General features: G+C 51.1%; 1 protein-coding gene across 3 annotated transcripts in view; it reads left to right on the top strand.

Moving 5' to 3' along the window:
• Positions 1-4,045: 4,045 nt before the first annotated feature.
• The window catches only part of XPO6 (exportin 6), a 52,119-nt gene continuing 39,645 nt past the window's right edge, over positions 4,046-16,519 (top strand). For 2 of the 3 annotated variants that reach the window (XM_086759580.1, XM_086759578.1), the window contains exon 1: positions 4,046-4,397. In XM_086759580.1, coding sequence (XP_086615706.1) covers positions 4,395-4,397 — 3 coding nt within the window. In that variant the 5' untranslated portion in view covers positions 4,046-4,394. The remainder of the gene's footprint in view (positions 4,398-16,519) is intronic. The other variant, XM_086759579.1, reaches the window with a different exon arrangement.

Raw genomic sequence — 16,519 nt, 5'->3', positions numbered from 1 at the left:
CACCGGGAACGCGCTGCAAGGAGCCACAAAAAAAAAAAAAAAAAAAAAGTTAAAATTTAATGCCTTGGCTAATGGGCCGAGCAGAGAGGAGCAGAAACCCGGAGAAAAAGGGCTGCTCTCCCACGGAAGGGGAGAGACGAGCACGCCCAGCCCTGGGAAGACCCTAATCCTTCACAGCCCCTCCACCCCACACCTCCTGGAAGATGGGGAGATCTTCCCGGTCCACAGCGGCACCCGGCTGACGGGACCCCGCTCCAGCTCGATAAAAACCCATCAGCTGCCTCCTGCCGAAACGCGGGACAGAGATCGGCCACAAACCCACGTGGCTCCGGGTGGGTGCCCCTCGGGAGCTTGTGGTGGGTGATGGACCCCTCACGGTGGGTTCTCACCCACGAGACCCCGGTCTCCGCCATCCTCCCCTGCTGCCGCCTGCACCGCTGCTGCTCCCCTGCCAAAAACGTGGGAGGCGCAGAACAGGGAGAGGCGCAGGCCGGGACACCTCGTTGCATCGCGCGGGTGGTTTTTTGGAGGGCTAGGGGCAGACTCGGAACTTTGTGCAGCTTTAAAAAAGCCACGGCACCAAGCCAGTCCTTTCGGCCTTGCCCGTACGGAAGCGGAGTCCCTCATCGGGGAGCCGCCCCTCTCCCACCCTGCTCCGCCGGGTCCGAGGCTGCGGAAGGGGCGATTTGGCCGCGGGGATGCGGTGGGTTTTTAAATTCATTCTGCAGATCTGCACCTCCCACAGGTGCGTGTATCGGGGGGCCCTTCCCCGATGCGTTTTTTTCTACAGCTTGCTAAACACGCAAACTTATTGCCACGCGGCTCGCGAGGCACGGGGAGGGGCTGGGAATCGCCGCGCAAAACTCCCCCTCGCACGGCGAACTTGCGGAATGAGTTGCAGCTCGGGTTGTGTCAGGAACAACAAAAAGAGTCGGAAGCAGACACGCGGCTGGGTGCGAACCGACGCCGTGCCGGCTGCTGGGCTGGCCTTAGGCTCAGACTAACCCTGAGGCATAAACCCGGACTCCGCAAGCCTGGAGCGAAGCAATTAAATGCGGTGAATATTCGAGTGTGTGATTGAATGGGCTGGAGCGGTGCAGGGGGCTGCGATAAAAGGGCTTCAGATCACGGTCCGGTGCATTTCTGCGCGTGTTTATCGTAAAGATGATTGAGGGATCAAGCACGCGGTAATGAGAATTTTCACAAATTCTGTTCCGTTGTCTCCCAACGCAGCCATTCAGCCCCATGCTAATTCCCTTTCTTCTGGTTTTGTTTTTTTTTTTTTTTTAAAGTTACCAAAACAAAAATTAAAAAGAAAAAAAAAAAGAGTTTGATGGCTTCTCCCATGACTGCGGCATAGTCTGAGCCTTGCTGCTCCGTCTTTAGTGGCCAGCGTGACTGTTTATTGTTTTTAACAAAGGGCCCTCCCCGCAACGGGGCGAGCCCCAAACATGGGGTAAAGCAGGGACTGCAGCGTTCCCGGGACGCGCTCCTCCCCATGCTCCGGTGATGCGGGCGGCAGCTGCGGTCCTCGCACCCAGTTTTCTCCCGGATCAACGACGACAAGAGGTCCCAACCGGGGCCGTGTGAGACCCGTGAGGCGCGAGGACGCCGTCCTTTGCCTTGGGGCAGATGTTCCTCAGGCAGGGACAGAGGCTTGCGGAGCTCAGCCCCGAATTCCGTGCTAAAAGATGTTGGATTTTCCAGGGGAAGTAGGAATAGCGGAGAAAAGGTCCCTGTAAGGATCCAGCAGCTTGGTGGAAGGTTTATCTTCTGGTTTTTTGGTCCCCATCAGCTCGCCCTGTGCCTGATCCCTCCCGCCCCAGCCCAAGGAGCTGGAGCCGCTTCTGTTTTGGAAAGGTGAAAAAAAAAAAACCACCAAAAAAAAAACCTCCACCGGGAAAGACACAGCGGTGGAAGAAGCAGGTGTCCCCGGCTTCGGAGGCAAGGTGTGCACGGCTCAGCAAATCCGCGGCCGGTGTTCCCCAGCCGGCAATGTGCGTCTCGGAGCACGTGTCAACAAACAACCCCGTCGGAACAGCAAACGGTGATAATAAGATTATCCTTTTAACAGTCACCATGGTAACCTGCCCTCTGCCAGCGCAGCTGCAGTATCTTGATGTAACCGTCGCCGAGGTGGCGTCTCAAGGCAGTTCCAGCCTCTGTTGAGCGCGCTGGCAGGCACGGCACGTAGCTCGGCTCAGCCTGGTGTTTCGGAGGCGTTGGAGGGGTTTTGGAGGCGTTGGAAGTGTTGGGAGAGGTTTTGGAGGTGGTGGAGGGGTAGGTCCTGGAGATGTTGGAGAGGTCGGAGAGGTTTTGGAGGTGTTGGAGGGGGTTTGGAGGTGTTGGAGGGGTTTTGGACATGTTGGAGGGAGTTTGGAGATGTTGAAGGGGGCTTGGAGATGTTGGAGGGGGTTTAGAGGTGTTTTGGAGAAGTTTTGGAGATATTGGGGGGGTTGGAGGTGTTTTGGAGGTGTTGGAGGGGTATTGGAGCTGTTCTGGAGGTATCGGAGGGGTTTTGGAGGTGTTGGAGGGGGTTTGGGGGTGTTTTAGGGGTGTTGAAGGGGGTTGGGAGGTGTTTTGGAGGTGTTTTGGAGGTGTTGGATGGGGTTTGGGGGTGTTGGAGGGGGTTTGGATGTGTTGGAGATAGTTTGGTGGTGTTAGAGGGGTTTTGGAGGTGTTGGAAGGGGGCTGGAGGAGTTTTGGTGGTGTTGGAGGGGTAGGTTTTGGAGATGGTGCTCTGCCTGGGGGTGCGTACGGTAATCCATCAGCACGTGGCAGCAAACGGACGTTATCTCCCGTGTGGCCAGGCAGCGTCTGCTCGCCTGCGAGCTGCACATCTCCTCAGTGGGCTTTTATCAGCCTGCGTGGCCCAGGAACAGCACTTCCACCCAGAGGAAAGGCTGATCAGGGCGAGCGGGATGGGGGCCCTCGGAGTCAGCGCTCTCCTGAAAGCGCGGAAGTGGAAGAAAATCTGCCGTGGAAAAGACATGGGAGTTCTCAACTGTAATCTTCTTGCCGAGCCCCGTGGTTAGTTACACCTCCATGGAGGGTTTATTCTCCTCCCTCCCTGTTTTGTTTAATCCTCTAACGTAACTGCAAGCATTTGCAATATCCCTGTATGCATATTGTCCCCTCTAAAGCCTATTAAGCCGCCGGTTTCAGCAATCTCTTGTCATGACGAATGCCGCAGGAGAATTTAGGAACGGTAAGAAGTGTTTGGATCGGTATTAACGTCTTTGGTTTGAGGCTCTGGTTGGTTCCAGCTCCTTGATTTTGCCAGGCAGCGGTTAGGGGCTGGATTTCCTTTATTTAAATTCACCTGCTGTTCTGGATCTCTCTGCTGATGTTTTCTCTCCCAGCCATGTCAGGTACAGAATCATGGAATGGTTTAGGTTGGAGAAGACCTTTAAGGTCATGGAGTCCAACCGCTAACCCAGCCCTGCCAACTCCACCACTGAACCACGTCCCCAGGTGCCACATCTACATGGTCTTAAACCCTTCCAGGGAGGTTTGGAGGAGCCAGAAGGCCGCAAAGGCGACCCTGAGGGTCGGGGTAGGGATCAAGGCCCAGGCCCAGGCTCAGGCTGTGGCCTAGGCCCAGGCCCAGGCCCGCGGCTGCCCCACCGCGTTGCTAGGCAACGCGTGCCCCTCTCCCCCGGCCGGCAACGGGGCGTGCCCAAGCCCCGCCTTTATGGGGCGTGGTCAAGCATAACCCCGCCCCTTCTGACACGCGCGGACAAAGGGCGGGGACACACACACCCCACCCCGACCGCCGCTTCCTGCCGGGCGGGAAGCTCCCTCCGCGCATGCGCAGCCGCGCCGGGGCGGGGCGAGGCGCACCTCCGGGCGTGCACCTTCCCTCCCCGCCCCCCCCCCCTCCGCCTCCCCGCACCTCGAGGCTCCGCGCCCTTCTCCAAGATGGCGGCGGCCGGCGTGCCGCGGCGAGCTGCGCATGCGCCAGCACCACCGCCTCGGCTCCCATTGGCTGCGCGGGACCCGGCGACCGCTTCCGGCGGGCGGGCGGGGCGGGGTCGGCAGGGCCGCATCCCCGGTGCGAGGCAGGATGCGCCTGGCGTAGCTACCGGACGCACCAGCCGCCGCCGCGCCGCGCCGGGCCGCGCTCCCGTCCCGTCCCGTCCGTTCCGCCGGCGAACCGCCTCGCTCTCCCGGCCCGCGCGGGCCAGCCCTTCCCAGCGCCCCGGGGCTCCCCGTCTGCAGCGGCCGGGGGAGGCCCGGGGGCTGGGAGGCGGCGGCGGCGCTTGGGGCTCTGCGGCCGGCGGGGGCTCGCCGGTGCATGGGCGGGGAGGCCTCGCCGCCGGTGGCCGCCGGCCATGACATGAGCGGAGCGCGGCGCCCTGCCTAGAGCCGCCCCGCGGGAGCCGCCGGCAGCCATGGTGAGTGCGGGCGGGGGAGCGGGGCCTGCGGCCTGGGCCCGGGCCCGCCAGCCCTTAGGGCCTGGGCCCGGCACCGGGCGGCCCGGGGCCTGCTGCGGGGAGCTGCCCGGGCGGCGTCCCGGCCGGGGGCTGCGGGTGTTGAGGGAGGCCCTCGCCGCCAGAGCCGCCGTGGTGAGAAGTTCTAAAAAAGCCACGAAGGCAGAAATTCTTCCTGGGGGCAGAGGGTGTTGGAAATCACAGGTTTTCTCCAGCGCCGGCCGTGGACTTGGCCTGTTTGCCTCCAGTTTAGCCTGGAACAAGCTGCAGAAATGACCTGGATTCCTCTGTGCAGAGCGCTATTTAATTCTGCTGTAGGTACTGGTCTTCAGCCGCCTTCCAGCAGCGGCGGTCACAGCTGTGTGCAGTCCTGCCGAGAGATACGGAGCTGAGATCTGGCGTGCTTTGATATGCACAATCTTTTTTGCTTCTTGATAAGAAGCGAGGGAAGACATCTTTAATCCCTTGGGTGCACGCACAGTCAGGCTTGCAGGGCTGGCAGGTGGAAATTTGGCTCCAGGGGATGGTGATGCCGCTCGCCATCGCTGTACCAAGCGCTGGCAGTGGTATGTGACGTAACAACTGCTGTTCTTATTTTTCCCTTGCTCTGCCTGCAGGGAAACCTTATATCCCAAAATTTATTGAGTTGGCAAAGGGAAGCTGCAAACACGTATGCTGCAGTTGATCAGTAAGTAGAGAGATGTGTTTGGCAGCCCTGAATCTGCTCATGGAAGTCTCCCTTGGGAATCTCCAGGATTCCCTCTGGCTGAAGGCAGTAGTTACTGGCCTAGTTTTCAACTACTTTCTAGCGTAAGGTGTCTTAAGTAATGTAGGCTCAGGCCTTGCACCCCTTTTCTTCAGGAAGTTGGGGTCTTGGTTTGCAGTGGTGAATCTCTTCAGACAAGAGCGGAAATAATCACGTCTGCGCGTTGTTTGGTGTGCTCCTGCTACACTCTTGCTATTTTATTGAAACCTTGCTCTGTAGCCCATTTAAGCTGAATTTCCTTACGCCCCCTGAGAGGCTTTGCTGCTCCATGTAGTGTCTACCGTGGTGGAATGTGATCTCCTCAGTCATACAAGCAGCAGCTTGCTCCTGCCGGGCCTGCGTGCGCGAGAGGTGTCCCTGCCTGCTCAGCTCGGACTCCTGACTTGTCCACCCCGTCACAGGTCTTTCTGAATTTAGCTCTAGAACAAAGGGTGGTGTTCTTGAGGTGCATCCTTCTTAGTGAATACCCCTGACTCGCCAAGATGAATAACTCCTGTGGTTGTGTTCTGAGAACCTGGTAGGCATAACGAATCTGGTACGTAACAAACTGTAGCTCTGCACGTGGAAAAGGGTGACAGAGTTTTGTGCTTCAGGGTGTGCACTAATAATTGCAGGTGGCAAAAGGAGTTCTTGGTTTTTCCCTTGCCTTCGTACTGGTGCGCATTTAGCCTGCTGAATTACATCTTGTTTTCTCTTTTTTTTTTTTTTTTTTTTTCTTGAACATCCAACATTTGGTTCAGCAACAAGCAGAGTACGGCCTTTGGAAGCTGAGAAGCCGTCGTTGGGCTGTACTGCAGAATTTATTGTTGTAACTCTTCATGTGACTGCTGTGCAAGATTTTCCTTGCGTTCCCATTTCCTTGGAGCTTACGGATGGGCATGTTCTGCTGGTAGTGTACCCTCCTTCCCGGAAACACTTGGAAAAGTGTGAAGATGAGATGCTGTAAGGCACACTGGGAACAAATAAGACGGAATTAAACTCCGCTGTCAGAAAATACAGGCTGGTAGAAGCAGATTTTATTAGTTTAAGTTTAATTGAGTGGATCCTGAAGGGTGTAAGCAGTTGGAGCAGTAATGAGTTCGAGCTTCATTAGCTGGGAAGGAATGATGAGAACTAAGTGTCGTAAAGTTAGAGAAAGGAGGGGGGAGCACTGCAGAGCGCTCAGGAACTGTACGTGTGCCGCAGAACAGGTGCCAGTTCAGTGTGCTCAGATGCCACTGACGGCTCAGAAATCTTACCCCACCATTAACGAGCTGTTTAGTTTCCCAGGAAACCTGAATCATTCTTTTGCTTTCTGAGGTATTCGTGAAGAGCAGCCCTGCCGCCTCAAGCTTGCTGGTCGTCGTACCGTGTGTGGTGGCTGTTACATGTTTGTGGCGTGTCGGACGACTAATGCACACTGTGTGTCTGCTGAACGGTGCCCGGTTTGTGGCTTTCTGTGCAAAACGTGTGTCTCCATCGATGATGTGATGTCCTTGTAGAGAAAATAGGGTACTGGAACACACAGCCTTCTCAAGTGGATTTCTGCGGAGTCAGCTTAACCTCACAACACAGAGCAGCTCCGATGTATGTGCTCAGGTGGCACTCTTCGAGCTTTTCTCTTCTTTAATAGACCACAAAATATTAATGTGGTTTCCTAGTCAGCTTTTAGGTTCCTTCTAGATTATTTTAGTGAACACCTTAAAAATAAATATTGTTTGTGGAACTAGTCTTTGAATGCATTTGCATTTTGCACCCAAACAAGCCGTGCATCTGTCTCATCACTCATTCTGTCACCTTTTTTCTGCTGCCACTAGCCGAGATGGACCATATCTGAAACCGTCAGAGCTCAGTTATGATCTCCTGAGCGCAGCGGTGACCTGGCAAGTGCGTTCGTAACTCCCACGTGAGGCTGGGAGAAGTCAGGTGATCGCCTCCCAGCAAGTGTGTTCTGCAGTTATCTGGGGCTTGTTTCCTGCTGGCAGCTTGGGAAAAGGGACTTCTTCCAGGAAATGCTCTTGTGTTAGGCAGCAGATTTAAAGATGAAGTCAACCCTTCAGTCAGAGAACTGCAAACAGGCTTGTCAAAATTCTTGCTTTAGTTACAAAACAACTCACACCCCTTCCAGGTTGCTGCTGGGCCTCGTGAACGCGTAGCAAGGTGGGAAGCAGATCCGAAGACAGTTGTGTTCCTGTTCTGCGTGAAGCAAATATAGCTAGCAAAAATGGAAGTAGGCAGTGGGTGTGTGTAGCTTGAATCTTTCTGAGTTTTCCAGAGCAGCGTCCTAGCTTTTATAGCCCCTATTAGCACCTCCCATTTTTTTTTAGCAGTAAGTGCCATCGTTTTCTTGTGCTTAAAGCCGCCTTGCAAGACCTGGCGATGGTTTAAGCCTTCCCTTTGCTACGGAATCAAGTGTGTCTGGATTACAACAGATCTAGGCAGGTATTGCTGGTGAGCCGTAGGTTATTGTGGCACTCCTGGTTGCTGAGGCGCTTGCTGCTGAATTATCAAAATAGCTCGCTTCTATTGTGTGTGTCGGTGTGGCTGCGCTGCTGGCCCTAAGGTTGGATCGGGTCTGTGGTCTGTGAGCTGCCCTGGGTTTTTGGGACCGCTCCTGATGCCTGCTCTGCAGGTGGCTGGGGACATTGTTGTGGCAGGAGGCAGCAGCAGCTTCTTGCTTTTGCAGAACTCCTCTGCCTGGCTGTCCCGTCGTGCTAGAGATGCGTAAATCGCGTTTGGGCTGCTGCCACCTGAAGCAAATGAGCTATGGGGATGTTTTCCCATAACCGGAGATGGAGCAGAAGGTGGCAAAGCTGAGCGTGCTGCCTGTGCTGGGGCAGGCAGGAAGCACTCACGTGTGACAAGGTGGCCTCTGCCTTTCGGGGAGGTTTTTCAGACCAAGAGGGAGCTGGAGCCCAGCGTCCCTACCCCCGGGCAGCGTCTGCTCCCGCGCCGCCGGCTGATGCACGGCGTCACAACCAGAGCGCTGTGGTGTAGCAGGCTGAAGTTCTGTCAGCTTGCTGTACATCCCCTTAAAGTACGTAGTTTAAAAATGAAAGTAAACCCTTTTTAAAACCATCCTGATTCACTCTAGAATAGGAACTTCAAGTTCTAGCCCCAGCTCCAACATCTGGCTTCCTTTCTGGGCCTTCCAGTCACGTAACTGTGCCCCTTTATTATCCTCGCTTTATTAAATGATTAAACAGGAGCTGAGACTTAACGCTGGCAAACTGTTTCCCCTATTTATTAGCTCTGCGGAGCGCAGCACGGTGCGGTGCACGGCCAGGTGGGCAGGCAGCTCTCCCTGCTGTGACGCCCTGGGTGAAGGCTGGACCCGTGCGTCCCTTTCGGCAGAGTTAGAAGAAAGGAGAATCAGAACTGAGTTTGTAGCAGGAAAGCCAGTCTCAAGCGTGACTGTTAAGGATGCTTCCCCGAGAGTGAAAGCCTTTTTTTTCTGGAGAAAGCAGCTAATTTAGCAGACTGGTTACACATCATACCTGTCAGCATCTGTAGTTACAACATATACGCCGTATTTTGAAGACCTGGGTAGCTAAATGCAGGCTACGCTGTCTCCAGTGGGACTGAAAGATATTAAGGCCAAATTGTTGAGCCTGAAGGCCCACTGAACTAGCTTGAAAAGCCTCTTTCTACGCGGTGTTGATCGTGTCAGTGCACTGGTAGATGTGTTGGTTCTTGCAATTATTTTGGTAGAAAAGCATTAAAACCTGGCATGCAGCGGGGTTCATTACTGGCAATATATGTGCAGAACTGAAAAGCTCCCTGGAATTTGTGTTCTGTTTGGTTATTGTAATGCACGTTATCCAGGGTTGCCATTTAGATCGGGGAGAAGGAGCTGCTATTTTTGTTATCGGATTTCTTAACGGGTGTTAGTATATGCAAAGGAGAAAAAAAGTAGCTTTGACGTGTGTAAGCTGATACGATTTGGTAAAATAATGTGTCCTAAAATCCCTCCAAATCATGACCCTTTATCAGTCAGCAGATGTTTCCTGGTAGTAACTGTGTTCGTATTGGGGTCACTGCTGCCTTGGCCTTCTCTGCGTGCTGGGTACTAACGTGGCAATCGTCTACTCTTGGAGGAAAAAAAAAGGTGTTTGCCAGCTTTGTTTTGTCAAAGTAAGATCCTTAGAATACTGTTTATAGGGGTAAAGCGTGCAGCATGTGCCTGTTCTCTCGTGAAGGTCTGGCTGTTCCAGCAGAAGTGTAAATATTAACAGTTTGGTGGAGGAGAAGCAGTTGGCTCTCAAGAAGTTGCTTGCTCATCCGAACAGGACCTGGGGTTTATTTCTGCGGTCAGAAACGGAGTGGGTGCTCTGGTGGGAGCCGCTGGCCTCTGGAAGGTCGGGAACAGTGCGGCTTCTCCCGTCCTGGGCTGAGGAGCACCTACGCTTTCACTCCACCAGTTTCAGGCTCTTCTAGCTGCATGACAAATTCCTTAATTTTTTCCTCTCATCTTCCCTGATCCCTCACCCATAGGGATTGTACCCAGAATTACATTTCTTCTACAATTTCCCGGCACTTTACATTCATGATCCAAATTATCTTTTATTTTCTTTCAACGTCTCCCAGGTTTGTGTCTGGGGCTGCAATCTGTCTGTGTTTTTAGCAGTTTGATTTAATATTTTATTGTGGCTTTAACTGCGACGTGAATTTCTTCCCGAGAGGGGTTGTCGTGATTCCTTTTTGTCCCCTCTTTTGAGAAAGAAGTGTACTCATCTGTTTTGGATACTGGCTTGTCAGGAGGCCAAAGTCAGCATTGAACTCAGGGGACGCAACCTTCTAGAAGAAATGGTGAGTTTTTTTTCCTTACAAGAGATAACTTTGAAAAATCTGCGTTGTGCTTGATTGATTCTCTCCTGCTTCAACGGGTGAAAACAGAACAGATTTCTTCTGTGTTGCAATGCCACTACTCCATTTCCTTGGGGTTGAGGGCCGTTTCTTCCACTGAAGTTTGTCCAAATGGCTTTTTTTTTTTTTTTTCCTGGGGTAGTGGCTGGTGTGGAAGAACAGTGTGTTTAAAATTAAGTTTTGTGAGGGATACAGAGAGCTACTCTGTCGTGGTTAAATGTTGTTCCCTTCCCCACTCCCCCATACCATTGCCCAATTCCTTTGCTTTTAGGGGGAGAAGATTTGAATTTTTTTTTTTCCACAATTCCTTGGCTTTCTTTTTGCAAATGTGAAGAAAGAAAGAAGAAAAAGGCGAGGATGATGTGATCCATAGCCTATAATCTCTGATGCGCAAGCATGAGGTAGGTGCTCTGGAGCAAGGCTGTTCCTGCTCCCGTCCGAGGCTGAAGACTGCACCGGCCGCTCCTCTGATCCCACCAGCAGCCCAGGAGAAGCAGATTTTGTGAAGGAGGGGAAAAAAGCTGTTTTGCAGCAGTTTGCTGCTAAGTTTCAGCTGCTTTTCTTGTTTCCTGTTGGCTCTTGATGAAGCGGGCTGGGTTGTGTTGACCAAAGCCTGGTTGCGTGTCCCGTGTCAGCCCGCCGGAGCCCCCTGGTCCCGGGGCGGGAGACGCGAGGGTGAGAAGCAGGCTGCTGCTGTGAAATACCCCAAAGTGCAGAAGCGTTGCAGATACTGACATCTTGTTTTTCCTGAAGTGGAATAGATGTTCTTCCTGCATTTGCTGTCCCTTAGAAACAGTTAAAATTTAAAAAAGCTTGCAGATTTATTCCCGTGGTGTCATCCATGATAGTTTTGTTACACACTCTTAAATGCCCAATGCAAGTTTTAATGCTCTTGCCAGGAATTAAACTTGCAATACGTCTTTTTTTCCTTCTCTTTTACAAGGACTGAGGGTCTTATAAAATACCGTGTTTGTGTGTAATGTAATCATACCTCCTTGGAAATCCCAATTTTCTGTACCATAAACCTTGCACTGATGTCACTTTGTGCAGTGTGGTGTTGGGAGAGCTTTTCCCCGAGCTAATGGGATTTAATCCTGCCAGGCAGAAGTAGGTGTCAGAGAACCACCTGGAAAATAAGCAGCTGGGGTGTGCCAGCGCGGTTAAACCCTCGGCAGGGGTTTGCCTTTCTGTAGATGGAGCTGCATCTGAATACGAGTGCCACTTTAAGAAATATGCTGAATAATTGTTTTCTTCTTACATTTGCTTTCTTTTTTGCTTGTCCTGGTGCTTTCCGTTTCCAACTCTGCACATGTGCTTATTTTCAGAAACTCCTTAAGTGAAGATTGCAAACAACTGCAACTCGGAGTGTTTGTCCGGGTATTTTTGCGAGATGTCTGTAGGTTCAGATAAATAAGGGTTTGTGTTCGTGGCTTTGCAGGCAGTAAAGTATTTGAGAAATGTTCTTAAAAATCTGTTAATGCGTTTTGGATGGCTTAGTGCTGATATGCAAGCATGCCAGGTTTACAGCTCCTATCACTTACGCATCTTTTTTCTGGTCTCTCTGGCCCAAGCAGCTGCCACGTTTGAGTGAGCGGTGAGGAGAAAGCTTTTTAGCATTTTTAAGTGTCAGATATCCATCTGGAAGAACAAGAGTAGTGTTCTTTGTAGGAAGACGCAGCTAAAACGTGAAGATAGGTGTGTGTTTTAAAACTGTCTGCAACTGAAAAGGTCGTACTTTGTAAAATGAACCCATGAAAGGTTACGTGCTGCTGCTCATCTCTTGATTGTTCTGGACTGTTTGAGTAAGAAGATGCAAGCATTTTTATTTCTATAAATATTTTTATAAGGACATTTTTTTCCCCTCCAGAGATATTGTTCCCCCCCCCAGCATTCTTGTGTCCAAAATAAGTACGGCCTTGGGATCTTTTTGATCTTTTTCCCACCTGCCTTTTTTTAAAGCTCAGGTTACTTCACCTAAAATGGCAGGGGAAGCGGCGTCTCAGGATGAGTTAAGCTGCATGCGTTTGCTTGAGCCAGCCCCGTGGCCCGGTTTGTGCAAGCCTAGATTCGCTTGTGCAGAGAAAAGGGAAGTGATTTGTACCCTGTGACCGTGGTCCCGGCGCTCCTGCGCGAGCATCGCCTGAAAGGAAAGGTTGGGATCTCCCTCTGAGGTGTCGCAGGCTCGTTGGAAGCGTGGCCCATCCCGGGGAATCCGGCAAAAGGAGGGGGTGAGGTGAAAGGATTGACCCAGACACTGACATTGCAGAACTGTTCCTGAGTGTCTAGACTTTGCTGGAAGAATTAAAGTTATTTCTGTACTCTGGGAGAGAACCGGAGTTACCTTGTGTTATTTTAGCGACTGGAGAGTGGCGCGTGCCCAGCTGAGCACCCTTGGCAGGTGGTCAGCCTTGTGCGGCGTCCGTCTGAAGAGCGCGCTCTGACTTGGACGTAGTTTTGCCTCGTAACGCCCAAACCGAAAATTTGTTATCAGTGGTGGCTAAAAAATGGTGGCCAGCAGCTGAGAATAGTCTGAACTGTGTGTCTGCGGAGGAAGGTCTGATGACTCTAGCTAGATTGTCAAATTTAAGTCCTAAGTTCAGAAATGCCACCTGCACCCACCTGGGACCCCTGCGGTATGGCGATACCCAGACGTATGATGCAGAATATCGATCTGCTCTGGATATGTCTACGCTTCTCATCTGTATATCATTATTTTAGCAACTGCTTGTTTGGGGAAATAATGTGTTGCCAAGTCTCTTCCAGCAGCCAAACCACAACAAATCAATCGGCGAGTCGTCGCCACGTGACCAGCCCGCCTTCTCCCGGCGCTGGTGGCCTATAAATTGCTCTCGTGCTCGTCCTCAACAGGAGCGTGGCTGTAACGGCGCTGTGTCTGAATCTTACTTTGCTATGATTATTTTATTCCTTCGGTGAGTTTCTAAGGGAATTTCTAGGTGCTGAATTTTAATATTCTACGCTTGCTATGTTTCCGTGTAGCGAGCATCTTTTGTAAACAGCAAAGCAAATGCAAAATGCGTGGTGGAGGGCACGCTGGCTGCTGGACATGAATATGTAGATTAAGAATTAGCGGTTTAGAAAGAATCAGACTTGGACATTTGAGCCTGTTAGTCAAAGTTCAACCTTAAAACCTGGAGCCTGGTTAACTGAACCTGCCTGTAGAAGAAGATTTAAGAAATAAGATACCCGAGGTATTCAGAAAGGTGCCTGATTACCTGTGTAGCAGGCAGTGTTTACAGGTAAGGTGATCTCTTTATCCTGTTCGAGAAATCAGATTATCGCCGCTGGCTCTCCGTAGCCTGTTCCACGCAGCAGTGTTCAGCGTCTGGTCACTTACAGTCCTCAGCTGAAGTTTAAATAAAAAGATATTGACTGCTAAAGTGCAGTCTGGGCTTTCTGAAGTGATGAGTTGAGGACCTTGAGCAGCTCTGGAGGTGAATATCAGCTCCATGGCAGCAGGGAGATGAAGAGTAGCGTAGCACCTTTATTCCTCTGCCAGTTGCCTTGAGGTAGAACAGTAATTAATGACTTCTATAGTAGACTTTTTTTCTTAAATTATGGTATAACAGAAATGAGTATGCAAAATCCACGTCTCGTTAGTGAGCTGCCAAAGTTGTGGCCCTTGAAACAAATGAGCCAGGTGACGGGGTTGTGTTCTGCAGCCAGGAGATCTCTTGAAATGGCACCGGGAGCCTGAGCTGTTCTCAGAGCACGGAGTGAAGCAGAGTCTGGTTTCGGTTCATTAAAAACCACAAAAACATCTCTGAAATGCAAGAAGGAAACTGAGAATAAAGACTGAGCCGTGTCTTGATGCCATCAGCAGCGTGCTGTTGGGGAGCACGTACGTTGCAGGGCCTGTGCTGTCTCGTGTGAGACCTCCGTGTGAGTTGTACTGGTAAGGAGGCCCCGGGAAAAGGGTGAAACCCCAAACTTCTCAAATCCTTAGCTGGGAACGACGAAATGTGGTAACGCTGCATCTGAGCTGCACAGCTCTGCCTCTCGCTAGCGTGCGCTCGTCCTTTCTAGAGGATGTGTTGAGTGTTGTATCGCTCTTTTTTTTAAAACGCCCCATAATTCTGCTTCTGTTGCTAAAAATAACACCGTGCTTCGGTTCTTTCGTGAACTTCCCTGCACCTGGGGACCCAGGGCTGGTCCAGGGGTTCGCTGAGGCGGTGGAAATACCTGTGCTTTGCTGACAGCTACAAAAAGAAGGCTTTTGTGACCCACATAAGTAGGCTTGGAATGACCCACTGTCTTTCTGAGAGCCTAATTACTAATTTATGGCTAATTATCCTGTTACATGAGGGCTTGGGCAGGGAGGGGCTCTGAAAGACACCCTGGTAATTCTTAACTGAGTAAATGACTACCTCAGTACCTATGCTTGGCAGGTATGTGTGTTAATTTAGTTGAGGCTAATTGATTATCTACTACACTAAAAAAAAAATACAAAACAACAGAAGAAAATTCAGCAGCTAAAGTGTAGCTGTTGGTATATGTGTATCCCTGCGCTGTTAAGTCACCGCGCAAAACTGGAAACGGAAGGCTCCGAGGTGGAAGAGGCTGGGACAGCATAATTTAGCAAAGGCAGGGTGACAATGAGTTGTTTCATACCAGGAGCTGCCGTTGTGGTGCGTGCGTGATTTTTTTTTTTTTCTTTTCTGAACCCTGTACACTGGCTTTACAGTAATTCCTGCTGGGAATGCTTCAGACAACAAGGTTTCACGGTGTGTGCTCTCCTGGAAGAGCTGCCCATTCCTAGCATGAGCTGTAGATGTAGCTGATACTGATTTTAGCAGAGCTGGGCAAAGTGCAATGAGATGCAAACCTTGGTAACTGGGAGGAGGCTGAATTGTCCTGGGCTGCGCATCTTGCGCTCCGTGCTAGGAGACGTGGTGGGCAGGAAGGGGACCTAGAAGCAGACTTAAAAAAAATTAGGATGCTGGGGCTGTGCTGGAAAAATATCTACGTTTGCTATCCATACATGGTGCTGGTAGGTGTTAGATACGGGGTGAGAAGTGCTTCAGCAGTGCAGGTTCTGGAGGGAGGGGTGGAACAAGAGTGGGCGTCTGAATTACAGACACAATGGGGTGAACAACAGCTCCCTAGCCGGAGGAGATCCCCTCCTCTTTAAATAGTGGAGACATTGCGGAGGGGGGATTTAGATCTGTGGTGAAGGCTCCTGGGGTTCAGCAGTGTTTTTTTTTTTCCTACCTGTTGCTGGAGGAGTTGTTTTTAAGATTTAGAATCATAGAATGGTTAGGGAGGGAAGGGACCTTCCAAGCCCACCCAGTCCAACCCCCCTGCCAGGAGCAGGGACATCTCCAACCGGATCAGGTTGCTCAGAGCCTCATCCAGCCTGGCCCTGAACGTTTCCAGGGATGGGGCATCCACCACCTCTCTGGGCAACCTGGGCCAGTGCTCCATCACCCTCATTTGGCTCATGTGGTGTAAAATCCGTTCTTCCACATCAGAGGAAAGCGTTCTGATGCTGCCCAAAGGATGGTTGAAGTCACATTGGTAACCTTGCAGCTGCAATTAACATATTACTAAAAAAAAAGCTTTGTAGAGGGATTACCTTAATTTTGCCTTGAAGTGATATCCGTTTCCAAACACATTAGGAAAAATTCAGGACATAATCCTTCTCTTACAGTCGTCACCAGGCCGAGTTGCCGTATTCAGAGCATCATTTGTATGATCGATACTCTACCGAGCTGTTAATGGCAAACGTTAAAAGGTTAACAGCTTGTGTTTTTATGGCAAAGCGTTAGAGAAAAGCTCTCCGCTGAAAGAAACAATAGAGAACATAAAATGAAGTTAAAATGTAGGAAGTGAACTCGAGATGAAAGCACTTCTGGAGAAAATTGAAATTGCTTTCTAAAGCACTTTCCTATCGCCCGGAAGGATCGGGTAGTTATGCAAACTACACTTAGTGTTGTGTGTTCTGTTAAAGTGAATGTGCAGTGTCTAAATTGCCATCCCAAAATCAGTCCGCTGTCACTCCCCAGAGCTGGATAAGTAGCTCGTCCTACCCAAATCAGGCTGAACCCAACTCCTTACGGCGTCCTGGTTTAAGCAGCAAGGTACAAAGATTTTCCTTCTCTAGAGCCTTATTGAGGTGCGGTGAACTGGAGTCTGAACGGCCTAAAATGCAGTAAGTTAGCAGCTGGTAATATATATATATTTTTTTTTCCTTAACAGAAATCAGTTAATGGCTCATACATCTTAAAATGTGATGGAACGATAGCCCTGAAATCAGCCAGGTTTTGTAGCTCCTTTTGGTACTGTGGTGGACGGAGAATGCCTCTGAATGTGCGAGTTCTTGGGAGGAAATCTCCCAGCTTCTGTCAAAATAGGAAGCTGTAGTCTCAGCTGTGAATCTCTCGTTGTTCTGGTTGTACGAGACTGCTGTTAGAGGTTGGAGTTCACAGATAAATGGTATGAGTAAGCAGCTACACGC

The sequence above is a fragment of the Chlamydotis macqueenii genome, chromosome 15, assembly GCF_036417535.1.
Source record: "Chlamydotis macqueenii isolate bChlMac1 chromosome 15, bChlMac1.mat, whole genome shotgun sequence".
NCBI lineage: Eukaryota > Metazoa > Chordata > Aves > Otidiformes > Otididae > Chlamydotis > Chlamydotis macqueenii.
Note: the sequence above shows the minus strand (reverse complement) of the source record. Positions and strands in the feature narration are given on the sequence as shown.